Source organism: Chlorocebus sabaeus, chromosome X, assembly GCF_047675955.1.
Source record: "Chlorocebus sabaeus isolate Y175 chromosome X, mChlSab1.0.hap1, whole genome shotgun sequence".
Taxonomy (NCBI): Eukaryota; Metazoa; Chordata; class Mammalia; order Primates; family Cercopithecidae; genus Chlorocebus; species Chlorocebus sabaeus.
This window is the reverse complement of record NC_132933.1, coordinates 123538301-123566272: the sequence shown is the minus strand read 5'-3', so window position 1 is coordinate 123566272 and position 27972 is coordinate 123538301. Positions and strand designations below refer to the sequence as shown.

The 27972-nt window shown below is 35.4% G+C and overlaps 1 protein-coding gene across 3 annotated transcripts in view; it reads left to right on the top strand.

Annotated features, from left to right (window-relative positions):
- Window positions 1-27972, top strand: part of IL1RAPL1 (interleukin 1 receptor accessory protein like 1) — a 1387436-nt gene that overhangs the window by 686587 nt on the left and 672877 nt on the right. For all 3 annotated transcript variants that reach the window (XM_007991337.3, XM_037986574.2, XM_073013828.1), the window contains one exon: window positions 25304-25583. In XM_007991337.3, the coding sequence (XP_007989528.3) occupies window positions 25304-25583 (280 nt within the window). The remainder of the gene's footprint in view (window positions 1-25303; window positions 25584-27972) is intronic.

The following is a 27972-nucleotide window of genomic DNA, read 5'->3' as shown; positions in this document are numbered from 1 at the left end:
TCCACTTATAAGTGAGAACATGTGGTAATTGGTTTTTGTATTCCTGTATTAATTCACTAGGATGATGGCCCCCAGCTGCATCCTGGTTGCTGCAAAGGACATGATTTTGTTAGTTTTTTTTTTGTTTTTTTTGTGGTGATGTAGTATTATTCCATGGTGTATATGTACCACATTTTCTTTATCCAGTCCACTGTTGATGGGCACCTGGGCTGATTCCATGTCTGCTATCATGAAGAGTGCTGTAATAAACATATGATTGTAGGTGTATTTTTACTAGAATAATTTTTGTTCCTTTGGGTATATAACCAGTAATGGGATTGCTGGGTTGAATAGTAGTTTTGTTTGTGGTTAATTGAGGTATCTCCAAACTGTTTTCACATTAGCTAAACTAATTTCCATTCCCAACAACAGTGTATAAGCATTCCCTTTTCTCTGCAACCTCGCCAACGTTTGTTATTTTTTGACTTTTTAAAAATAGACATTCTGACTGACGTGAGATGGTATCTCGTTGTAGTTTTGATTTGCATCCCTCTGATGATCTAATCTCCTTTAAAAACTTCCTGCATCTTCCTGAAAATATATATATTGCTTGATTAATTAATTAGTTTATTTTTCCCTTCCTCTTTTCTCAAAGGATTGCTGGCTGCTTATACTGAAACCACATATGATTAAATAACGACAATATCAAGGACACAAATGATCCAAATTCATCATATGAAAGGGACAACAGTGTTACTGTGACTATTTTTCTTACTATCATTTGAGCTTCCTAGCAGGGAATATAAAAGGCAAGACACAGTCTCCAATGAAGGACTCAACATAAGACAGAAAGATATGTCAATTGCTGATTTTGTTAAATTTTATCCAGTCAGTTTATTCTAATGCCTCTGTTTTTTCAACTGTACAGTGAGGATCATGCCTACCTTGTAGAGCTACTATAAGTAGTCTGATAGTTCTGTCACACATATTTCAGTGTGCTCTTCACATTTATCCACGGGTAGCTTCCTAGATCATGGTCAGTTTCACAGGACCTTATCTATATAAATGATGATGATGATGGTGATGATAATTGCGGTGATTACACTTAACACTTGTTGGTAAGTTGTCAATGGGAAGTATGGTAAATATTTTCTTGGCTTACCTCATTGAATCCTGAAAACAGCTCTATACAGTGGGTACTTTTAAAATTCTCATTTTGCATTGAGGAAACCTTAGGGTGAGTGACATGATGTCCACACATGTAATTTGAATCTGCTGTATGTTTATATATGGTATGTTTGAATTCATAATGATACATATGGGAGAATTACCCTGTTTTCTTACCTCCTCTCACTACTGCAACTTATTAATTGAATAAAATATGAAAGTAATAAATTCAGAAGAGACAGTTTCATTTTTCAATGCTCATTATTTCAGTAAAATGTAAACAGCTCACACAAATATTTGAAAAATAGTGAGCCAAACACATTCATTTCATTTTTCCTTGTTCTTCTTTTAGAATAAGAAGCTTAGTATGTCTCTGAAACTTTTTGCAATCTATCCGCTTATAATGTTAGCACCAATGTAGTCGTAAGTAATTTTGTTTTGCAATGTTTGCTCTGATGCACTACATCATTTGAGTGCATGGGCAGATATTAGCACCAATAAAAATATTAGTTAACCTGATTTCAGTTCAAGAACCTGTACATTGAAGTTGTTGCATTTCTCTGTTTACATCTCTTTGTTCTGTACAAAAGCAGCATCTTAAACGATGTATATAAATAATAGTGACATTTTCTCTCCCTTTCTAAAGTTGAATTCCAGAAGGTAGGAAACATCCTTTCATGCTTACATTACCATGACAAACTGAAAGAGATAAATCCCCAATGGATGGGACGAGATGTGGGAGTTAGGGGATTAATGCTTTGATGCTTCTTCCAATTTATTTCTCCTATTATATGTGTTAAAAATATATACCATATGTCATGCAGCATGTTTTAATCCCATCAAAATGTCTCACACAATTCCTTAGGTGATATGCTTTTTGCTGCCAAGTTTTCAATGCTAGAATGCTGACTTACTATTCCTTTGCAGAGAGCTTCATGGTTTATTTTATGATAACATGTTGTTATAACTTCTCTGGCTGTAATTTTTATAAGGAGAATTAGTCCTGGGAGAATATATTTTGAGAGTTATATGCTTAATGGTGACAGAAAAGGAGAGAAATATTTCCAAAAAGCAATGTATCCTTCAGTTGTTTTAATAGAACAGAAATTCCTTTGACAAAATTTGTGAAAGCCTTTATTATACCCAGCATTTAAATTCAGTCCTTGAACTGGGGTTTTCCCAGATCATTTGAAGGTCAATTTTGGAATAGTTCTTGTGTCCTATGACACTTTTCAATGATAGCACTTTACAGAGGGAATCAAATTTAAGGCAAAAAGTCTCTTTTAGCAATACTAAGTATACATGACTTATAGCAGATGACAAAAAAAGCTGCATGTAATTGCCCTAGGGAGAATTTTCTTTGTGCCACGTTGTTGCTTTAAAAAAAAAAAAAATGCAAGAAACAGAATTTCACATGTACCCCATAAATATATACAAATATAATGTATCAAACAATTTACAAAATAGTATATAACATGGTGAGCGATTAGGTAAAGAGGACATCTTGAACTAGTTTTCACTTCACAAAAAAAGAAGGTTCAAACTTTACACCAGGAATTAAGAACGTTACATTCAGGTTCCTCTGTGTGATGTTTTAGTTTGAAATCTCAATATCCATAAAGTTACCGTTTGTTTTATACAACATTGTTCAGCTAAGTCACATAGGCTAGTACCCACTCTGGCCCCCAGGTATTTGATTTTCACCAATCAGGGATTACTGCAAGATTTACTTAAGTTCTGAAATATAATAAAACCAAAGTTATGATTTGTTTTTTTGTTTTTGTTTTTGTTTTTTAAGAAATTAAGTTGCTCCTAAATGTATGCACCCTGTTTCCAATCAAGCCTTCTAATTGTAATAACATCCCCCCACAGAGACTCTGTTAGCATTTATGGGCTATATTAAGTAGAAATAATACACACACATGAGCACAATTCCAGAGATGCCCTTTGGGTTTTGCTTTACTTATTGGAAGGTATAGCCTAAATAGATGTGAGGTGTGCAAGTAGAATATATTTTTTTGTTCCATAAAATCTGCTGGGCATGGTACAAATGCTGTCTTTTAAGCCCTTTAATGGAACTTAATAAATGTAGGGATGCAAACTGAGGAGTTACTTGACATCGTAACACCATTGGCAGTATATTGATGGTAAATACGAAATAATTTGTTTCTCCCCTCCCCAACTGTAACCTCATAAGTTTCACACATATCAGACCTTAGCTTCTCTTTGTCAGACTCAAATTGGATTTCCTTTTCTATCATCTCTAGACTCAGACTTCTATGACCCTAATTTGGCAGCTCTTCAAGGGGTTTATGGTGTAAGCCTTTTCTATTTCTAACAAAAAACACAGCTCAAATCCTCTTCACATTAGTCAATACTGTTTGAAGTTTCATTTTCCAAAAGACACCATACTTTCTTAACTCAATTTTTAGAATTATTTTTTCTTTTCTATACTGAATAGCTAGTAAGTTTTAATTTTGAGTGAAAAGAAATTGGTTTGAATAAAAATTATGCATTAAAATTCTCCATAACTGGACTTCATAGTCAAATATAGGACAAAAATAATATAAACTATTTTATATACTATTAAATAAATGGGGCGTTTCTTTAAACCACTGTTATTTATAATTTAGGTTCTACTTCTACATTTAGGTATTTAGTGTATACTCCTGTTGGACAGATTTTAACGGAGTTCAAATTTCTTCAGTGGTGTTCTCTTTAGCTTAAAGAACTGTGTGTCACAAAAATCTGAAAAAAATATAGAAGATTAATCATGATTTTTAAATTTAATTGATGCTTGATAAATATAATTAGAAACAAAATTTCAAAATTGTATTTCTACTAGAAATTCTCGTCTGATCTAGATATGAAAATATAGTCAAATATTTAAGGTTGCCTATATTACAGAAGGAAATGGTAAACTGAGGTTGCAGCTTCTTATGACATATAACCTACACATGGTATCATGGGTCATTTTGCTTGTTTCAATTCCCATTAGAGGAATTTTAATGAAGGAGGCCAGTAAAACATTGATTAATAAGTGTTGATGTGAAATACACTTACTGGGCCATATAAAGGTGGCAAGCTTACGTAGACTACCCCCTACCATTATTATATTTTTTAATTCTGTGAGTATGGAACTCCAGAAGATTGGAAACCATGGCCTTCATCTTTTTCCCATGACAGTTACTTATGCAGCATTTTCTTCAATAATTCTACCAGATGTAACTCTTGAGACATAAATCCTATTAGTTTGGTAGACAGTTATTATAGCAGTGATTTTCCTTATTTTTCACCTCTTTGTCCCAATTCATTCTTATTATGATTTAAATGTTGTGGATAATTTATTTTACCAAATGTTATAGAAGACAGAGAAATTAAAAGCAAATGGCTAAAGCTGACATAAGGTGTCAAGAGCTAACTGAGGTTAAAACTCTGGTCGTGCAGACTTTAGTCACTGTATTAGTCTGTTCTCATGGTGCAAAGACATACCCAAGACAGGGTAATTTATAAAGTAAAGAAGTTTAACAGACTCACAGTTCCACATGGCTAGGGAGGCCTCACAATCATAGCAGAAGGCGAATGTGGAGCAAAGTCATATCTTACATGGCAGCACACAAAACAGCTTGTGCTGGGGAACGGCCATTTATAAAACCATCAGATCTCCTGAGACTTATTCACTACCATGAAAACAGTATGGGGGAAACCACCCCCATGATTCAGTTATTTCCACCTGGCCCCTCCCTTGACATGTGGGGATTGTTACAATTCAAGGTGAGATCTGAGTGGGGACACAGCCAAACCACACCAATCGCCTAGGTAAGAGTAAGTCAAATGGCTGGTGTTCCCTCAAAAGTGAGTGTGCTGCAAGAGGATATGTGTGATACATGTATGTGTGTATAAGCATAATCACAAGATTAATGGATTTTAATTAAAGATGAAAAAATAGTACCCAGAATACTCTATCACCCCAGTTTGCTTGATTGATCAATTGGCTTCCGGTGTCATAACTTTCATTCTCATCCCACTTATATAGTTAATTTTTATATTTGTAATAAAATGTATAGACAGTAAAAATAATATAGTAAATATATTATATATAATAAATATAATGAACTGAATAAATAAAATAATCTTTTCATTTCCTTGCTTTTATAGATATTATCTCCAAGAAAATCATAGGGGAAAACTTTAAACTGTTACTGTTAGTCAGTCTCTTAATTATAAAAGTACCCTAAACTTTTTTTCCAACTTGAAGTCAGCTTTCCTAGGTGTGATTTTAATGGCTGCAACACATGTCACTGCATGATTCTCCACTGTTGCCTTTCAGATTGCTGTGATTTTTTTTAAACTACAACCATGTACATGCAGATAACATCTTCAATGTTGTCTGATAAATGAGATAAATTGTAGGCAAAAGAATAAATAACCCTTGAAGGGTTATAAAGAGCTTGAAGCTCTTCATAAATGTTTTTAATTTAAGTTTCCAAGAGACTTGGAATCAATTCCATGCCCTCGGCTAAATTCTTAATCTTCCTTGGAGACATGTTCTTCCTCCAGACCTCCTCAATTTAGTGAGTGGTACCAAAACCCACCCTCTTGCTCCACTCAAAAACCTGGCTGCCTCTTTCTCCCTCTACCTTCCCCCTGGTTTTTGCCATTCTACGCTATCATTATGTTTCGTTCCTTCTACTTCCTTGTAGTGATTTCTATCACATTTAGAATAAAATCTACCTTTTAAAAAAATATATAATCTGCATGCTGCCCACCCCTCTAACAGATCACTAACTCCCAGGCACACAGAGCAGACAAACTCTCCTGTACATGCTGTTCATCTGTTTGGAATGTTCTTCTCGCACTTTCCGTGTCTGGTTTCTTTTTGTTCTTCAGGGGTCAATTTTAATGTTCCATTTACGAGGCCTTCCTGGACGACCTCAATCTGAAGTGGCTATCCTTCAGTTGCATAATACCTTTCCTTTCTTTGGTGCCTTTTTTTGCAACGTATAATATTATTTAATATGTTTGCTGGCTGGCTTGTTTAAATATCTCTCTTTACAACTAGATACACCCATGAAGGTTGCTACCATGTCTGTTTTGTTTACCAGCATATATGCCATGCTAGTCATGTTGCCCGACACATTGGGTTATAGTCGATTGGATTGCTTGGGTTTTTGTCCTGGCTCTGAAATGTATTAACTGCTCTCCTTGGGTACAAATGTAAGACAAGCATAATGATAATACCTACTATATAGGGTTTTTTAAAGAATAAATCAAATTATTCATATACAGTTATTAGCCTAGTGCTTGACACAATATACGTTCTCAATACTTTGTAGTTACTGTTATTTTGTTCTAGTAGGCATTCTTGAAATATTTTTTGAATGAGTGAACTAATGAGTTTATTTTGTGATATAAATAAGGTAATTATTTTGTGATAATTACCTCTTTGGTGTATGAGTATGCCATTTTTACCCCAATCTTTATTGCTTTGAGTATCATCCTTTAAGTTACTAATAGGCGGCTGGGCATGGTGGCTCACACCTGTAATCCCAGCACTTTGGGAGGCCAAGGTTGGCAGATGACCTGAGGCTGGGAGTTTGAGACCAGCCTGACCAACATGGAGAAACCTAGTCTCTACTAAAAATACAAAATTAGCCGGGCATGGTGGTGCATGCCTGTAATCCCAGCTACTTGGGAGGCTGAAGCGGGAGAATCTCTTGAAGCCGGGAGACGGAGGTTGTAGTGAACTGAGATCATGCCACTGAACTCCAGCCTGGGCAACAAGAGCAAAACTCCGTCTCAAAAAAAAAAAAAAAAAAAAAAAAAAAAGAAAGAAAACAAAAGAAAAGTTACTAATAGGCTAAAAATAAGAATAATGCTCATGTTTTTTCTTCCATACAATTGGTTGTTAGAGGTGAAACCTTTTCCCATTTGCACAAATTTCTGGAAGACTAGAAATGTTTCTTCTTTCACTAATATTTTAACTGTGGAGGTATGTATTTCAAAATGTAAAATCCAATAGATAATCAGTGAGGAATATAACCTAGATTAACTTTTTTTTTTCAAAATAACCAATGCACACTCAGTTTAAGTTTTATGTTAAAGTGAGCCAAATGCTAGTTACCAAAATATTGGATGGCTATGCATATAATCCTTTGCTGATGAGTAATTTAGCATCAATTTAGAGATGTTATTTTTTTTTCTTCCAGAGACTCGAAAGCATTAAGGCAAGATTAGAGGTCATTGTCCCTTCTTCTGTTATCAGTGGTCCCAAAATATGTGTTTATGTCACCATTAGAAACAAATTGTTCTGTCTTATAGTTATTGATTTGTTTGTACCTTCTATTAGAGAGTGATTTCACTAAGGGCAGAAATTATGTTGTATACTTTATTGATTTGGAAAGCAGGCAATAAAGAAAGAATGAAGGACTGATTATTGGGCATTTGTTATTAATGATCTTAACTTATTATTTTCCTCCAAATCAAAATGTTTTAGTGGACATAACCTGGAAAAACAGCAAGAGCAATTCAGTTAATACTCAGTTAGCTTGAAGAGGTTGAAGCAGAAAGTGTTTGTGTCAGTTGTTTTAACATAATTCCTAGTAAAGATACTGAAAGTATCCCTCATGATAATGAGAAAAATCCAGGAAAAAAAAGCTTGATTACTCCTACAGTATTTGCCTGCTTTGACTCTGACTGTGCTTAAGTATATCCAGGCATGCTGTGCAAAGTACAGAACTATAATAAAATAATCCCTAGTCCAATCATGGGCTTATGTTACTAGCATAAGTCTAGTTTGTGGTTTCACCTGAAGTAAGAAAGCATTAAGTCTTCTTATCACACCCAATCATTCATATTAGGCTTGGGATAGAAAAGGCACTAGAGAAGGAAAGGATACGATTTAGTCAAGGGAGTAAGTTCTTGGTTTTATTACCACTATGCTAGAATTGGCTCACCAGTATTAATTAAGTGCTTTTTTATTTGTAATCTCATTCATCATTCTTTCTCTTTCTCTCTCCCTCTCTCTCTCTAGTAGAGCAATGTTAAACAATGTGTTCTTCTTTTTTTAAAGTTATAGATTTCTAAATTTAAAATGTTCTGATATAGTGTAGCTCTCCAATTAGGGAGAAGTAGAAACATATGCTGCTCAGCTTTTCTAAAATGTTTTAAAGAAATCAAGTAGCATATGGGTTAAGTTTACTTTAGGTGGATACACACATGCACTATATATACTTTTTCTTTAGACATATTCAGGCAGTGGATAAAATTTCCTTTTTCTATCATTTGCTCATGGTACATTAATGCTGATAGTATTTTATGCTATTTTGTGTTGATGCTCTCAGCACAAATTGGCTCCAAAATAGTCTGTATTCAAGAGCATGTATTTTTTTCCTAAGTATACTATGATTTGAATAGAAGCAGAAATGAGTGTTGTCTTCTTTTGTGAATTTCTGGGAGGGCATGCTTCCCTGCAGTCTCTGGAATGTGTGTTCACATTTTTTGTTCCATGATTTCCCATACGTAACACTCCCTTTTGATAGTGAAGCAGTGAGGGAAAGTTGCAAAGTTCCATTTGCAAAAATGCATTATCTGAAGTGGAAGAAGGGAAGTGAAAAGAAAAGATTCAAAGTGTTTTGTTTTAGCTGCAGTAGATATTTTATAACAAGACTCCTAAAAGAGTGTGAATATAATATAGTTAACATAAAATTTATTTTATATAAATATATTAATTTATAATTTTCAAATATAAATTGTTTTTACTATATAAGCAATATAACATTGACCTAAAAATTGAAAAAATATAAACTCTCTTCTCCGAAACTGGGTTCTCAATTACTCTACATGTACCTGTTTATAAAATACAAACCATCTAGATAATCACTGCACCACTATTTGTATCAAACTTTGTTTCTTAGCCATCCTACAGTGCAATCAATATCATTGATCTTTTCGAAAAACCAGCTTTTGGTTTCATTAATTTTCTTTTTTGTTTAGTTTGGTTTCTTTGATTTTTTTTTTGTATCATTTTTGAGACCGAGTTTCGCTCTTGTTGCCCAGGCTGAAGTGCAGTGTCGCTATGTGGTCTCACTGCAACCTCCACCTCCCGGGTTCAAGTGATTCCCATGCCCCAACTTCCTGAGTAGCTGGGATTACAGGCATGTCCCACCACACCCAGTAAATTTTTTGTATTTTAGAAAATACAGGATTTCACCCTGTTGGTCAGGCTCGTCTCAAACTCCTGGCCTCTGGTGATCCAGCAGCCTCGTGGGACTCCCAAAGTGCTGGGATTACAGGCATGAGTCACCACGCCCGGCCCTGTTTCTTTAATTTTTAGATAAGGATCTACCTTTAACTTATGAATATAATATATATGAATTTATGAATATTATGAATATAATATGAATGTCATTGTTGTAGTGTGATAACTTTTAATTCACCTTCTTGAAATAGATAACATTTGACTTTTGGTTAGATTATAGATTTATCTGTTATTTTGAAATGTTCAGAAAAAGATAAAAGATAAATCATAGAATCTTTTTAAAAATTGTTTTATTCCTGTGTTAATGTGTAGTTTTAAATATTTGTTTAACAGTGTGTACTAATGAAGCATAATAGATACCAAAATGTTTTAATTAGGGACAAATGTTAATTGTGCTGGAAGGAATCACCATTTATGACCTGAGAGGTTGAGATAATGCAGGCAGAGTAAGACAATACATGAGTAAGCAAGTCCCCCTCCCAATAGTAATCATAATTAATAGGAACTCACTGCATTTAGGGCTATGAAATGTATGATGGGTTTGAAAAATTTCCAAAATGTAACCCAAATGGATATGTAGATTTCAGTATCATTATATACTTGGAAATTGAGGAAATAGTGTAGAAAAATACAAAGTGGAAAAAAATCTTATCAGGTCCCCGGGTTTTACATTTTGTTGTTGTTGTTTGTCAACTTATAAGCAAGTGCGGAAAGAGTAGAATGAGCAGTGAATAGAGGAGAATGTAATCATGTAGAAATGTAATTCATATAGTTTTTTTGGTGTGAAGTGGATACTCTCATGCACTGCCTAAAGATAAATACATTGGCACAAACTCTATAGAAGCAATCGGCAAAACATGATACTCTTTGACTGAGTAATCTCCCTTTTGGTATTCAAGCTGAAAGCAAAATCAGAAATTCAAACAAAATGTATATAAAATGAGATTAATCATGATGCTATATATTATAATGAAAGTTAGATAATATTAGGATGCATTTATGAAGTGAATGTATATACAACGAAGTTTTCCAAATAATATATAAAGAACAATGTGCATTATGTCATATTAATAGAAAATGAAGAAAATGAAATCCAGCTTCCTATAATTATAATTATGAAAATATTTAATGAGGCCCTTTTTCTTAGGTTCAAAGTTCAGAGCCAATTCAAATTACTTCATTAAATGTTTTATTATAAGGATGCATAAGGTTCTTGTTCAAAACTTAAAAAGCAGTCAAGAATTAAGTTCAAGGGACTTGCTTTGACCTGTCATTCTTTCCTTTATGGTCTCTTAATTTCTCTACTTTTTCTAAGCTTCTCTCTGCATATATCCTCACTCCTATCTCCCTAAGACTAGCTTTCTCTACTTATTCATAGGTTCCCCCTTATCACTTTAGATTACATGTGGTCATCACAACTTCTTTGGCTCTAAGTCTACCTTAAGCCTTTTGTTTATACTCAGAAAGGAGGACTCTGATTGGGCTAGCTCATCTTTTCTTATGAAACCAAGACATAGGTTACTTGCCTGCCTATGAGTTGGCTGCTCTCGGTTAAGGGGCCATCATAGCACCAGTCATGTCTGGTCTGACCATGGGGATGCGTAAATAAACAAATGGTCTTACCTTTCCAACCTCTTCCTCGATCACTACCTACCCTAGGACCACAAACTCTTTGTTCTATCCAAGCCACTCTTTTCCAAATATACCTAATCATTTCACTATTCACAGTGTTAACCTGCCTTTTCTCACTTCTTGAAATTTCCATCACAGAATGCGATTAATCTCAAAGCCTCATCCCTTGCATGCCCCCATGAAGGACTCTTTTACTTTCCTAGGAAAAGTTAACACGCTGATAGTGCTTTGTTTCTGATTGAATAAGTTCACTTCTGGTATTGTGTCTCCACTATGAGAGTGATGTACATGAACTACTGAATGTAAACAGTATGCCTTTGATACCATTTTATTGTACAGTTTATAAAAGAAAGCTATGCTACCATAGGGTTATTAACATTATATTGCTGAAGGTAATGGTAAAAACAATACACCTATACACACACAAACACACACACATACATATCACAGCCAAACTTGGCATTCTATCTTCCCCACACATGAGGACTATCAAAGTATCATTTCTGAGCTGTGTTGTTTTTCTCCTACTTGTGCCCTAATTCTAATAGTGGAAGAATTTTTTTTAAAGCAAAACTGTTATCTTTTAAACACTGGAATTAAATGAAAAATTCCATTTTCTTCATGAGTCAGTTTTTTTCAGGGAATATTTTCAGCAAATGAACAAGCTCCGCATTCAATCCATGCTTTGTTTTAGTAGTTTCCTTGGATAGACTAGTTTCACCAAATGCCATGTATAAATCAGTCACATAGAACAAGAATTTATATTTCCACAATTTTATTTGGAACTTTGAAACTTCCATTATCTCACAGAACCCAGAAATTGAATTGTGGCTTTGTTACTAAGCCCGGTTGTAGCAACAGACTTCGGAGTCAGTAGCTCAATTTTCTACTTCTTTGCATCAAATTTTCTCTTGAAAGTGATGCATGCAATACAGAGAATGGCAGGGAGGAGCCTCTGTGAAGTGTTAAATATTTGGTTCACTGGGTCCTATCAGCAGGTGGGGCCTGTGGGTAGCTTGTTCATCCAGCAGAATAATCTCATTATGAGGACAGTGATGTAGAATAGTTTGCTTCCTACTCCAAAACCACTCAAGGAAATACCTGAGTGAATGATATTTTTCCGGGCCCTGTATTATGCTATTATGACTTGCAATAACCGGTAGCATATTAAAACAGAAATCAGGGTCTACGGTTACTCTGTTGAACGAAGTTCTGAAATTTCAAAGGTGTTGATTATTCAGTATTTTCCAATTTACAGAATAAAAGAATATGTGATTGACTATTTCATGGCACAGTAATGGAAATAAAGAAAGAGAATGAAGAGGCTTGATTAATTTCAGAGTAAATGCTTATTTTTCATAATTGCATAATTGTCAAGTGGGTCTCTTTGTATGTCGGGGTGGCCTTTTCTGTCAAATACAAAAATAAGAACTTGGCATTGAAAATTAAGGAACAATAAAAAATAAATATGTGTGTATATGTGTGCGTGCACATAGCCTTGTCATCACTAAGAACAACCCACCACACAGCCTTGTTTAGCTTTGAAAATATCTATGAATACTATATTGAAAAAATAAATTAAGGTTTGGGATAAACGTCTCATCTTCCTCGTGACAATATGCTGGGAACAGCTGTAAGCTTAGAATAAAGTGGGGAATGCTGCTTAATGCGCTGTGCAGTAAGCTTATCCAATGTTTTAGCCCAGCTAGAACAGTGCCTAGGATACAACAGGCACCTTGTAAATATCTGTTGAAATAGAGGATGAATCCGTGAACGAATCAATGAATGCTTCTGTCCAAAAGTAACACCGACTAAATGCTGTAAAATCATTCATCCTCCAAAATTTGAAATATTGTTGGTTGTCTGAAAAATATTAAAGGAAAGCGACATGGTATGACCACTAAGTGTCCGAAGTCTTAACCTTTGAAGGATGTATCAAGAAACCCAACTACAGGTTTTTGGTAGAAAGTAGCTAAAGAAAGGATTCTGAATTGGATGAACCATGAAAAGCGGTAATTTCCTCTTTAAAGGTATTTTTTAGCCATAGAAAAAACATACTTTCACTCACTGAGAATTTAAACTTTTATTTAAATATTAGTGATTTACTGCATTAAGTGAGATAGCATCTGCTAGGCCAGAAAATTCCTCTAGTTTTTGGTTTAATCGCTGTTAATATGCAGACTATAAAGATAATCTCACTGGTAAACCAGTGATAAACCAGCACTTGATAATCTTTTAATTGCTAAGTAACACTGAGGCAGCTTACTTTTGGCTTTGGATTTAGTAGATATTTATGTTAACAACTGACCAGTACAGCTTTTCACATAAGTCCTTCACCTCAAATTTATCAGTCCTTTAAAATGTACATGAATTTATCCAGCTCCCATAAGCTGTACTCTCAAAGATAGGGGAAAATAAAACCAAAAGCAACAAGGATTGAATCAATGTAATTTTCTGCTGTTTAAGCATAGGTTTCTACTTACCTTGATTATTTAAAGAATGCCTGAAATCATGCCAATAATAAAAACTCTGGAAAGTAGAGTTTAATTCAAGACAACCTTCTTTTTTTTTTTTTTTTTTCTGTGCTGCCATCATCTCTCACCTGAAGTATTGCAGTGATCTTCTAATAGGTCTTCTTTTTGATGTGTGTCACCTACAATTTGTTGTCAACCAAGCAGGCAGAGAGCCTATTCTTAACAGCTTTATTGAGGTATAATTGATATACAGTTAATCACATATATTTAAAGTGAGCAATTTGGTATGTTTTGACATATATATAAACTCATGAAAGTATCACCACAGTTAAGACTGTGAACATACCCATCGCACTAAGAGTTTCCTCATGGCCTTTTCTAATGCTCTCTCCCTTTCCTTGCTATCCCAGATAACCACTGACTCGCTTTCTGCTACTATAGCTTGCATTTTCTAGAGTTTTATATAAATGGAATCAAACAGTATGTACTCTGTTTTGTCTGACTTTTTTCACTCAGTGTAATTATTTTGAGATTCATCCATGTTACATGAATAAATAATTCATTCATTTTTATTTTTGACTAGTATTTCATTATATGACTACATTCATCATTTGTTTATTCACCTGCTGGTAAAATTTAGATTGTTTCCAATTTGGAGCTGCTTTGAATAAGGCTGCTATGAACACTTGTTTGGAAGTGTGTAGACATAGTGTTTTCTTTTCATAGTCAAATACCTAGGAATGTAACAGCTAGATGAAGTGAAGTTAATCCGTTTGTTCTTTTATGAATTATGCTTTTTGTGTCTTTTCCACGAAATCTTTGTCTAATCCAAAGTCACAAAGATTCTCTCCTGTCTTTTCTAAAAGTTTTTATAGTTTTATGCTTTACATTTGGATCCATGATCCTTTTGAGGAAAATGTTTGTATATGGTAGAATGTATGAATCAAAGTTTAGATTTTTTTGAATATGGTTACCCAAATACTCCAGCACCATTTGTCTAAAAGATTATCCTGTCTGCACTGAATTGCCTTTTTGCTTTGTTGAAAATCAGTGGCAAATATATGTGTGGATCTATTTCTGGACTCGCTAATTTTGTTACATTTATCTATTTGTCTATATCTTGATGACAAGAGTTACTAGTTTGATTATGGTAACTTTATGATAAATCTTGAAATCAGGTAGCATAAGACTTCAAGCTTCGTTCTTTTAAAAAGTTATTTTGAATATAGCAGGTACTTAACATTTTTATGTGAATTTTAGAATTAGTGTGTTCATTTGATTGTCATTGTATTAAATCTATATAACATTTTGGAGTGAATTGACTAATTTAAAAAAAAAAAAAATTTCTATTTTACATTGAGGGTTCCACGTGCAGCTTTGTTACGTAGGTAAATTGTGTGTCATCCGGGTTTGCTATACAGGTTATTTCATCACCAATGTAATAAACATAGTAGCTGATAGGAAGTTTTTCAATGTTCACACTCCTCCCCCTCTCCACCCTTAAGTAGGCCCTATTATCTGTTGTTTTGTTCTTTGTATCCATGTTTGCTTCATGTTTACCTCCCACTTTATAAGTGAGATCAGGCAGTATTTGGTTTTCTGTTCCTGCAGTAGCTTACTTAGGGTGATGACCTCCAGCTCCATTGATGTTGCTGCAAAGGACATGATCTCACCGTTCTTTATAGCTGTGTACTACTCCATGACATATATGTACCACGTTTTCTTTATCCAGTCTACCATTGGTGGTCATGTAGGTTGATTCCATGTCTTTGCTATTGTGAATAGTGCTGTGATGAACATATGCATACATGTGTCTTTATGATAGAATGATTTATATTCCTTTGGATACATACCCGATAATGGGATTGCTGGATCAAATGATAGTTCTGCTTTAAATTCTTTGAGAAATCACCACACTACTTTCCACAGTACCTGAACTAATTTATCTTCCCACCAACTGTGTATAAGCGTTCCCTTTTCTTTACAACTTCGCCAGCATCTTTTATTTTTTAACTTTTAAATAATAATCATTCTGCCTGGTGCGAAATAATATCTCACTGTGGTTTTGATTTGTATTTCTCTAAGGATTAGTAATGTTGAGCATTTTTTCATGTGCTTGTTGACTGTGTGTATGTCTTCTTTTTAAAAGTGTCTGTTTATGTCCTTTGCCCAGTTTTGAATGGTGTGGTTTGTTTTTTGCTTTTTAATTTGTTTAACTTCTTTGTAGATTCTGGATATTAGACCTTTGTTGGATGCGTAGTTTGCAAATATTTTCTCCCATTCTGTGCGTTGTCTGTTTACTCTGTTGATAGCTTAATTCTTGCTTTTTGTTTTTTATTTTATTTATTTATTTATTTATTTATTTATTTATTTTTGTTGTTCAGAAGCTCTTTAGTTTAATTAGGTCCCATTTGTTTACTTTTGCTTTTGTTGCAATTGCTTTTGGTGTCCTTCTTATGTAATCTTTGCTAGGGTCTATTTCCAGAATGGAATGTCCCAGATTGTCTTCCAGTGTTTTTATACTTTTAGGCTTTACATTTAAGTCTTTAATTCATCTTGAGTTAATTTTTGTACATGGTGTAAGGAAGGGGTCTAGTTCAGAATTCTGCATATTGAAACCTGTTATTTAAAAAAAAAAAGACAATGAAGAAGTACTAAATAGATAACATGGATGGATATTTTTATATGTATGACAAAAATGAGAAGGAAAGGTCCTGAAGGAGGTAAACAGATACATTTTTGTAATACCCAGAACACAATGCAGTATGTCAACAGATTCCAATCATAATAGATATGTGATTACACATATGAATGTAGATTAATACCCAAAACAGTTGTATGTGAAGCTAATCTGTTTACAATATATTGTATATTTCATAAGACTTCTTCTGTGATAAAAATAGACTTGGCATCACTTAAAAAAATGGTTCTAACCTTTTTAAAAGTTCTCAGAAATTCACTTGGCGGAGAGGTACACAAGCTGTGTGTTTCTAGTTTTCCTCTACAATCTCTGTAAGAAGTTAATCAAACAGGCAATTAATATGTATGATGTTATTCATATGAAAGCATATGCATATTAAAATACACAACAGACTTCATTCTCATTTTCCTTAAACTTTTCTCTAATGTCAGGGGTTTGAATGTCCAGCAGAGCTCACAATATGAAAAGGATACACGGCAGTGCTTTTGTTGTACATACCAGAAAGTACAAGCAATAACGTTCTGCTGTATAAACACCTGTAATGAAGGCAGAAAATGTGTAGTAAGCTAAGAAACAACACTTTGTCCCGAACAACACTAATCTTTCGCCTTGAATCTGCTTCTGCTCCTCATTTCCATTAATAGTGCCACAATCTTCTCTGTAATCCTGATTTGAAATCTCATAGTCGTCCTAGACTCCTCCTCCTCCTTCATCTCACCCTTCTGTTCAATTTCAGCTTCCTGTTGATCAATCTCAGTATCCTGTTGATTCTGACTCTACAGTTCTTCCCACATTTCCTTGTCATATCTTTTTGCCACTTTCTTTTTTTACTTCTATTTTAAGAATTTTCAGAGTTGTCTCCTTACTCCTAGCTATCCCCTTCCAATCCATCCTTGATATTGTCTTGAAAGTGATATTTCTAGCCGGGCGCAGTGGCTCACCCCTGTAATCCCAGCACTTTGGGAGGCCGAGGAGGGCGAATCATGAGATCAGGAGATCGAGACCATCCTGGCTAACTGGGTGAAAACCCCTCTCTACTAAAAATGCAAAAAATTAGCCGGGCGTGGCGGTGGGCGCCTGTAGTCCCAGCTACTTGGGAGACTGAGGCAGGAGAATGGTGTGAACCCGGGAGGCGGAGCCTGCAGTGAGCCGAGATTGTGCCACTGCACTCCAGCCTGGGTGACAGAGCGAGACTCCGTCTCAAAAAAAAAAAAAAAAAAAAAAAGTGATATTTCTAAAATGTAGATCAGATACTAACCCTTCCTTTGCAGACATTTACCACTGTCTACATTGGTTTTAGCAGTGGTTTTCAAAGTGTCATCCCTGGACCAGCAGCATCACCTGCTTTGTAGTAACTACTTCGTAGTAACGCAGATTCTTAGGGGCCCATTCCAGACCTTCTGAATCTGAAACTCTGACAGGCGTGCACAAAACTTTGTGTTTTAAAAAGTCCTCCGGGTGATTCTAATACACACTAAAACTTGAAAACTACGGGACTACAGAATTAAGGTCAAGTTTCTTGGCATGGTGTCACCAAACCTGCCATTTCTGCACCTATTTTCACCTCCTTAAACTCTTCTGTACTCCTCACCGCTCCACTATTTCAGAATCTTAGCATATACTGTCCTATTAACTGGGATATCCCATTCGCTTGCAATTTTCTCTTCCAAATTATCAGGTTTTGAACTAAGGCACATTTTGAATTTCATCTCTTTCTTAAATCCTTTTTGATCTTCCTAGTCAAATTTCCTGCTCCATTAGTTCATCTGTGAAGTGGAAAATAGTTCTGGGTTTAGAGGTAAAACAAACTTCTTGCTTTGTGTTTCCTCAGTAATGTTATCTTTGCTCTCAGAATGTATTCATTCTTTCTTGTGCTATACATGGTTTTTGACAAGTCTGTTCCCACTTACAGATGGTGTCTTCGAGGGTGGTGCTAGTCTCAGTAATCTTTGTCATAGAAGAGTGAGTTGCACATCATATGTGCTCTATAACGTGGACTCACACCAATATATGACTTGAACTTTATTGCATGATTATTTTATGTGTTCATTGCTGAAAACAATTCATTAGTCCATTTGGGATTGTTATAAAATTTAAAGACCTTCTGTAACTTGCTGTCTTGAAATTGGTAATTGTGTTCTTCTGTCTGCTCTAAAACAAAAACAAAATAAAAGCAAATCTGTGCCTTGAATCCTGTTACTTTCTCTTTAAAGGATCAATTTGCCAGCTGGGTGTCCTGCCATCCAACAGGCCTTCCCTGTGAGGCTCCTCTAAATTGGGAAAAGGATTAAATTTGATCAGTGTTTGTTTGGTCTGTTGCTCATCATGCTGATATTTAATCCAGTGTCCAACAAGTGTCCCAAAGGAATAAAATGCCTGAAGCTGGCAATATTTTCTGACCTATCTGTCTGCACATATTCTTATCAGTTTTTACCCAAATGGAGGGTTTTCCGGGAGACATACATGAGCTAAATAAATAATATAATAGTATGCTTAATTAATATAAAACAGTAAACTATGTTTAATGTATCAACAAGGATTTGAGTCCTGAAGTACACTCAGTTTTGTGAAATCAAATTATTCCAAGTTAGAAAATTGTATCACTTTGCAATATTAGAAAGGAAAAATGCATACTGCTATTTTTTAATTATTAGGGTTAAAAATACCTACAAACAATTGTTGTAAGTGATTGTGTTAACACCAAAGGTATACATTTTCAATACTCCTTTAAGTGAACAGTTATTTAGTTAATCAGTAATTTATTCAACACATATTTATTGATTGCCTCTTATGCCCCAAACAGATATAGATATGGAAATAGTTCTAGATTTATAATTAGAGCTAAATGAGTTTTTTTTTTTTTCTTTTTTATATATGGAGTCTTGCTATGTTCCCCAGCCTAGACTAGAACCCCTGGGCTCAAGCAATCCTCCCATATCAGCCTTTTTATTAGCTGGGACTACAGGCGCATGCTGCTGGGTCCTGTTTGAGATTTAGATACTTAGATGATTGATATATAGATAGATAAACAAATAGCCAGGCAGAGATAGAAATAGAGATAAAGATAGAGAAAGATAGAGATAGACATAGAGATAGTGATAGAGATGTGGTGAAGTCTCACTTTTCAGAGTCCCTACACTTCAGTGATCAATGAAATACATGTAAGCAAATAATGATTTAATATGATACATGCTAATGAAAGTATGTATTAAGTAAAGAACATAGGGTAACTACATAATCAAAAGAGTGAAAAAAATCTTTAAAGTCAAAGATGGACCATATGTACCAAGATGTTACCTATCTGAATCAATTTCTTATGCCAAGACTAATAAAAGAAAATAAGAATCCAGATATTCTTGTAGCATGACGTGGATCTGTTTGTGTTTGCTCAAATAGCAGGGCTTTTTCTGCTTCTGTTCAGTGTGTGAATGGAAAGCAGAACATCCCCTTTGTTCCGTGTACTGTGTGAGGTCCTTTCTCATGTCACTTCTAAACACTAAGAAAAGTAAAAAACGAAGATCCAAACACAAGTCTGAAATTGAATTTACTTAATGCAAGGCAGGAATAACATGATCCCACACAGATGCGTGGGACCTTCAGATTAACGGTTAAAGAATTGTTCAGAGAAAATTAACCTAAAACATTGAGGATTTGTTCACATATAGACACACATAAGGAAGAGAAACCCTTATGAAGACTTTTTCTCAGGCCAAAGTCAAGTGTAGAGCTTTAAAAAGGCAAACTTAGAAGTTTGGGGTGTTTTGTTTGTTTCTCTAACAACAAGAGTTGCTGATGCAAGGTGAGAGTCGCTCTCCGTAGTTTTTAATTATTATTCCAAGATATCTACCCAAGTAGACACAGGCTGAGTATCCTTTTTTTCTGAAATGCTTGTGATCAGAAGTGTTTTGGATATCAGATCTTCTTCAAATTTTAGAATACTTGCATATACAGTATATAATGAGATATCTTGGGAATGGAACCCAAGTCTGAACATCAAATTGATTTATGTTTCATATATAGCTTATGCACATAGCCTGAAGGTAATTTTATATTTTCCTTGGCGATGCTAAATAAATTGTGTTCTGTGAACCTACATTTTGACTGTAACCCATCAAGTGAGGTCAGGTGTAGAGTTTTCCATTTGTGGCATCATGTTTGCCGGCACTCAAAAAGTTTTGAATTTTGGAGCATTTGGGCTTTCAGATTTTCTGATTAGAGATGCTCAACTTTACTTTAAAGTAACATAATTTATCCTTCTGTAAATATAGTATTTCACTTTCATATTAGTATGCAACATGTTTATATTATTAGACTTTTTTGAAAGAATTCAAACTTCAAGTTTGTTACCATGAAAATATTTTTAGCTCTTACATAGGTAGTAATAGTGACTTAATTTAAAATACTTTCTCTACTCTTATTTGAATATATTGACAATAGCCAATGTAGGTAGCTTTTCTTCATAGTACATCGTTAGTGAAGGAATTACTTCTGAATCTTAATTCCATTACTGTCTTCATATAAGCTCCCAGAACTTTATGCGTGGTAACAAAAATGAATGAACATGGTACTTCTTACTCCCACTCCCCAGTGTAACTTCATGGCTTCCTTCATAAACTCCCATTGACTGTGAAAGAACGTGTACTGAAGAGATATGTTGAAATGGAGTATTTCCATAGAACCCTCCCTTCGGGGAAGGAGAGTACCAATAACAAACTTTCTGAGAGAGACTTATAGAAAGGTATTTTATTCCAAAAGGGAGAAAAACAGATTAAATACTACCAGTGTCTACAATTACCTGGTGATAGTTTTAAAAAACCATTAACAATACAATTTAGATAAATTACATATAATTAATGTGTAATGAAATCAACAGTGTCTAGAAATATGGTTTTGGAATGATTGTTCCCAAGCCAACAAAGCTTGTGTGCTGAAGTAAGAAAAAACTGAATGGATCAACAGCAATTCTGTTCATCAAGAGTGAGATTGTAAGTTATCACATATCCTTTTAAGATTTTAAATGTCTCACTACACAAGGTTAACAAATATACTTTGTGGGTATATTTTGAAAGTCTTTATTTAGAAGGAGATACATATGGAAGTATTTGGGGATGAAATATCATTAAGTCTCTAATTTATTTTCAACTGGTTTAGAAACAATAATATAACATGCAAGGTGTAAGAGAGAACATGTGTGCAAATAAGGCAAAACGTTAACAAAGAAAAAAAGTATATCTCCTTCATCACTTCTTTCATTTAGTAAAATGTTTTATTGTAACTGTTGAAGGGAGACCTATGTCCATCATTCGTTTAAATGATTTTATGCAGACCAGGCACGGTGGCTCACGCCTGTAATCCCAGCACTTAGGGAGGCCAAGGCGGGCGGATCACAACATCACGAGTTTGAGACCAGTCTGACCAACATGGTGAAAACGTGTGTCTACTGAAAATACAAATATTAGCTGGGCGTGGTGACATGCACTGTAGTCCCAGCTATTCAGGAGGCTGAGGCAGGAGAATCACGTGAACGTTGGAGGCGGAGGTTGCAGTGAGCCGAGATCCTGCCATTGCACTCCAACCTGGGCGACAGAGCAAGACTCCGTCTCGGGGGGGGGGGGAGATTTTATTCAAATAATTTGAGTATGCCTTGAATTGTTCTTTATAGTGTTTGCCATCTTTTCCCAGGAATTATTGAACCATTTTAACTTAAGTTTATTTTTGAACAGCATGCATTTAGTTTAATGGTAGTAAAACCTCCTAAGCCATAGATCCTCCATCTGTTTCCATATTGAAATGAACACCAAGTTTCTCTAATGTCCAAAGTGCCATTTCTTCATTTTGCCTCTAACTTTTCTTTGGCACATGACGTTTAACCGTATGAAACTTTTTTCCTGACTAGTATTTAAGTATGGAATAAGAGTAAGTTTCAGTAATAATTGTGATTTTCTTCCAACATTTTCTCAGAAAGCATATTCTGAAAGTGTGTATTAATATCTGTATGCGTTCTCAGCACAACTCTCTCTCTAGTCTCTCGATCTAATTTGTTACTAAGTTTTTAAAACTTTCTAGACTAAATCTTTTTGCTTCCCTTCAAGCATTTTGCATTATTCTACAAATCTTCTGAGACTCGAGTAATTTTATCATACGGTTTATATACTCCAACCTTGAAGGTATTTCAACCTTTTTCACTAGCAGCGATACCCTCCATGACAGATAGTCAGTTATATTAACTTGATTCTATTGTAATTTACATAGTGGTAAAACTAAATTATTTTAAACTTATAATCAAAAGTATAACTGTTTAAAAAATTACCATCTAGAATTCATTTTATGTAATGGGAAAATATACAAAACTGTTTCGATAAATGTATGAAATTATCTAACTTGGACACATCTCTGTAGTTTTTTCATCCTGTTTAACATGATATGCCAGCTCTACAGTAGTCATTGACAGGAATTATGACAATGACTCAGACATTGTTGATGCCCACCAAGCTTGCAGCATATTTACTCTAGATAGTACCTCCATACAGCCCTTTTGTAAAAATTTTAAACCCAAATTTGGTAATTGAAATTAACTAAATCAAAGAAGGCTGTGAAATTGACACATTTATTAGTAAATAATATGTGACAGTAGGGAGAATTAATTCTAGGTTCAGATAAATCTGAGTGAGAACCCAGCACTCACCCTTATTAGCTGACATGGAGTTTATTCAAGTGTATAACTTGGTAATTCAATTGTTTATTTTGCTTATTTATTCAAGCATTCATTCATTTATTCATTTAGTAAATGTATGCTAAGCTGTTTAGCAGGCACAATTCTAGGCACTGCGGCTAAAAAGGGAAGTGAAAAGGACAACATCCCTGCTCTCAAGGGATTTACATTCAATTGGGGAGACAGAAAGCAATGTAGTTACGTTATATAACATCAAATAGCAATAGGTCTTGTAAAAAAAATATCAAGGCCTACTCTGGATCAAGTGACCAGAATGGGAAGGCAAAAGGCCTCTCTGAGGAGGTGATATTTGGCAAGAAAGAAAGAGAAAGCCATGCTGTTGGTTGGCAAAAAATGTTCCAGTCCGAGGGAAGAGAAAGTTCAAACGCCTCAGTTTATATTTCTGTGAATAGTAAATGAAAGTTTATAAACTCCTGACACATCGTTAAGTGCTTATTAGATGTTAGATATAATTTAAAGATAATAAATGTGGATAATTAATTCCACATGTTATTATGTGTCTTCCTTGCTGTAATGTACATCCTCCTTTTCATCTAGACCATTTTCTTCTCTGGAATACTGTATTATTTATCCTGTTCTCAGAGCTGTTAGATTGCCCTCTTTTTAATTTGTAGTGAGTTTAACCCTGCTTGCAATACTCAAATGTTATTGCTGTCAGAGGTCCTGTTTTCTCAGTCTTTGCCCTTTTGCTCAACATTTGTATACTCTGAGTAATGCCAAATTGATTTTCTTGCTAAGTGTTGGGCAACTGCACTCTCTAAACAGTAAATTCACAACTTCTCCATGATGATGATAATGTTGATGCCCTGTGGGAACCTGTTGTTTTGTATGTGTGTGCAGGGAGAGGGGTGATCTAAAAATGGTGTCAAGATGTCATTTGGAAGATGGTACCTACAGAAAATACAGAAAACCCAATCACGCCCCACCCCCATCCTCCCCATTTCCCAACATGGTTTCTTGTTTACACTTCTCCGATTATCCCAGAAGTCAGAGCAAAGTGACTGTTTACGTCTGTCTCTGTCTGTGAAAAAAACACTACCAGAGCTCAACTCACTTTTTTCATTTCTATATTGTTTGGCTATAAAATATTTATTCTCAATTGTATCAGTTCGGTTCCAGTCAGAGAAAAAACACGGTCATTTGAACAGTAAAAGTTTATACAAATAATTATTAAATGTAACAGGGTATTATAGTAATGAAGGGATTGGCTAGCATAAAAGAAACATGTATTAGTTTGCTCAGGCTGCCATAACAAAATAATATAAGCTGAGTAGCTTAAACAAAAGATATTTGTTTCTCATGGTTCTGGTGACTGGGAAGTCCATTATCAAGGTACAGCCAGTTTGATTTCTGGCTTTCAGATGGCTACCTTCTTGCAGTGTGCTCACATGATCTCTTTTTTGTAATAACGATGGAGTGAAAGAGAAAGCTTTCTGGTGTCTCTTCTTATAAGGGCACTAATCCCATCAAGAGTCTCCTTCTCATGACGCTCCTCATCTAATCCTAATTACCTCCCAAAGAAAGGCCTCATTTCCACTTACTGTCATATTGAGGGTTAAGGCTTCAGCATATGGATTTTCAGGGGAGGGCATAAACATTCAGTCTATAGCAAAAGAGAACCCTAAAGAATAGAGGAATGGCTACCATTAGCCCTGGGGCTGCGATAGCACACCTAAGAAAAAGTCCCTATGTTTTCATCCCCAGAGCAGAGATCCGCACTTTATTGGGAAGGTGCAACCATAGCTTACCGAATGGCAGAAATCGCTAAGTTGCTATACTAGCAGAACTTGTCAGAAATCTGTCTTTTGCAAGTTAACAGAGACCCTTCCTCTAAGGTACCTGGGAAACATCGCCAAGCTGCTGGTTGCCAAGCACTGTTGGAGCCAGGTGCTGAAGAAGCCTTGCACACTGCAAGAGCCTGCCAAGTGATCACACTGAAAATAGGAAGCAAATCCCTTTCTTCCTGAAATGTCTCACCAGTGCCCTCTCTCTACCAAGCTTCAGTGCCAGCTAGTAAAGAAAAACATATCTCAAAGGCCCAGATCTATTTTTACCGAGCAGGCAGAAAGGTACATTTAGAACTAAGAGACAATAAATCAATAACCAGCACACTGGTATAAACTAATAATAAATAACAGCAGAAGCAGACTAAGTGAAGAATACATTGTTTTTTTAGCAGAGTCCACTACTTTGCAGGGCCATTCTCAGTTTGATTCATTGCTATGTGCTGTGTGCCTAGAATTAAACCTGACCCAATATGGATGCTCAGTAAATATTTGTTGGATGAATGAATAATCTAATTGCTTATTTTTTCCCTCTAACGTTTTTCCTCTCTTTCTCTCTTTTTTTTACTATAGCTGATGGATGCACTGATTGGTCTATCGATATCAAGAAATATCAAGTTTTGGTGGGAGAGCCTGTTCGAATCAAATGTGCACTCTTTTATGGTTATATCAGAGCAAATTACTCCCTTGCCCAAAGTGCTGGACTCAGTTTGATGTGGTACAAAAGTTCTGGTCCTGGAGACTTTGAAGAGCCAATAGCCTTTGATGGAAGTAGAATGAGCAAAGAAGAAGACTCCATTTGGTTCCGGCCAACATTGCTACAGGACAGCGGTCTCTATGCCTGTGTCATCAGGTATCCCTTTAATTATATTACTGCTGAATCAAAGAAATCACAGGCTGCTTTCTCATACTTAAATTTTGCTCCTATCTCTTTTGCCTAAAGCCGTTGTCTCAATATTTGCATGTGTTGCTGCTTTCTAAAATTTAGAATCACAATCATAGAAAGATGGGATTGGAATTTATATTAGACATTATTTCTAGCTTATGGAGAAAAGAGATACCATCTGGGTAGCTACTTATGTTACCAGGAATTACTAAAAACTATGAAATAAAATTTATAGAGGAAGTAAAATGGTGCAAATAAAATGTAAGCAAAGACTTGCAGAATGGTTGCATAGTTTCTTGCTAAATGAGTTCTAACATTTTGTTATTGCCCTTCACAGATAGATAGAGCATGGATACTTCTGGTTCACACACATTTGTAAAGATGATTTAGGTAATGTGTGTATGTGCACAGGGAGAGGAAGAAAGCATTACCATGTTAGAGAAAATGAAGATTGTGTTCCAGATTGCTTTGCTAACCAAAACTTCTGGATCAATACAAAAATGTTCCCAAGTCTTTCAGGGCCTATACCAAAGTTAATAACAAATTCAGTCCCTGTATCCCCAAGGATACTCACCATACATCTACACATCTTTGTCAGCTTCTAGAAGAGGCATATGCACTTTGTTTAATGATAATGCATTGAAGCAGTGTCCATGCAACACATTAGCAGTTAAAAACCTCAGTTTAAGCATTTAGCCCCCCATGGATTGTGTATCACACCCTTCGTGAATGATCGTGTATGTCATTGGACTATTAGAGCATTAGCAAAGCTGGGTATAGTCATATAGAAGGTGTGTTTAAATCTATTCATTTGGCTTTCTGTATTTGGGCTTATTCAGAGAAATAAAGAAGAATCTAAAGTAGCTGATACCCAAACTCAGAGAAAGTCTCAGAATCACCTAGTATCTTTTTCAAATAGAAATTTACCACTTCTGAAATCCTGATCAGCAGCTAACCCTCCTGTCATGAATATCATGCCTCCCTCTCACTGTCATCTGTAAGAATTACCTGTAAGCTGAGTCATGGCTACAGGTGTGCTAGGACATTGAAACAGGTCAAGTTGCATAAACGTTAAACAGAAATGTATCTTTCTAACACTGACAACATCTATTATGTTAATGTTGGAAAATATAAATGAATATCAGTAACGTGTTGTGTTTGGGGAAAATGCCTAATGGATTTTAAAAGAACAAATACATCTGGCCAGGCGCGGTGGCTTATGCCTGTAATTCCAGAACTTTGGGAGGCAGAGTAGGGCAGATCACTTGAGATCAGGAGTTAGAGACCAGCCTGGACAACATGGCAAAACCGCATCTCTACTAAAAATCCAAAAAATTAGCCAGGCATAGTGACATGTGCCTGTGATCCCAGCTGCTTGGTTGCAGTGAGCCAAGATCACACCACTGTACTCTAGCCTGGGCTACATTGTGAGACTCCATCTCAAAAATAAATAAGCAAACAAATGCATCATTCCTTTGGCAACTCTTCTTCTTCCTCTTAGGGTTTACTAATCCTTTTATGATTAAACATAACTCTTAATAAAAGTAGAGGTTTTGTAGGGGTACAGATCAATAACTGTCATACTAGTACAGTTAAAGAATACTGTTTGGACTAGCTGTTCCCATTTGACCAATAGTAATTAGATTGTAATTTCATATCTGGTATGTTTCTTTTAAATAATCATTATTTCTGATTGTTCATGCATGCGGTGAGATGATTCTTCAAGATAGGCAAATGCATGTCCTCATTTATCTGACATTAGAATTGAGCTGGATGTCCATAGTACAACACTACATTTCGTCACTCATTATTGATGGAAAAATAATGATGTTTTCACGTAGTAATCTGAATTTTGCAAACACTGAGGTTGCAATTCTCTGATGTATTTAAATATACACTATGATCCAATACTCTGAGAAATTGCATTAAAGTGCCTCTGGAAGGGCCGAGTATGGTGGGTCATACCTGTAATCGCAGCACTTTGGTAGGCCGAGGTGGGTGGATCACCTGAGGTCAGGAGTTTGAGACCAGCCTGACCAACACGGAGACACCTGTCTCTCCTAAAAACACAAAATTAGCCGCGGGTGGTGGCGCATTCCTGTAATCCCACCTACTCGGGAGGTTGAGGCAGGAGAATTCACTCGAACCCGCGAGGCAGAGGTTGTGGTGAGCTGAGATCGCGCCATTGCACTGGTAACAAGAGCAAAACTCTGTCTAAAGGAAAAAAAAGCCTCTGAATTTCCAGTTGCAATAATGAATGAAAGATTGAAAAGTTTCCAAAATGTTGACACTTGCCATATGTTCATATGTCTACATTTTAATAAAAGGTGAAACTAAAAGACAAATACTTGAAAGT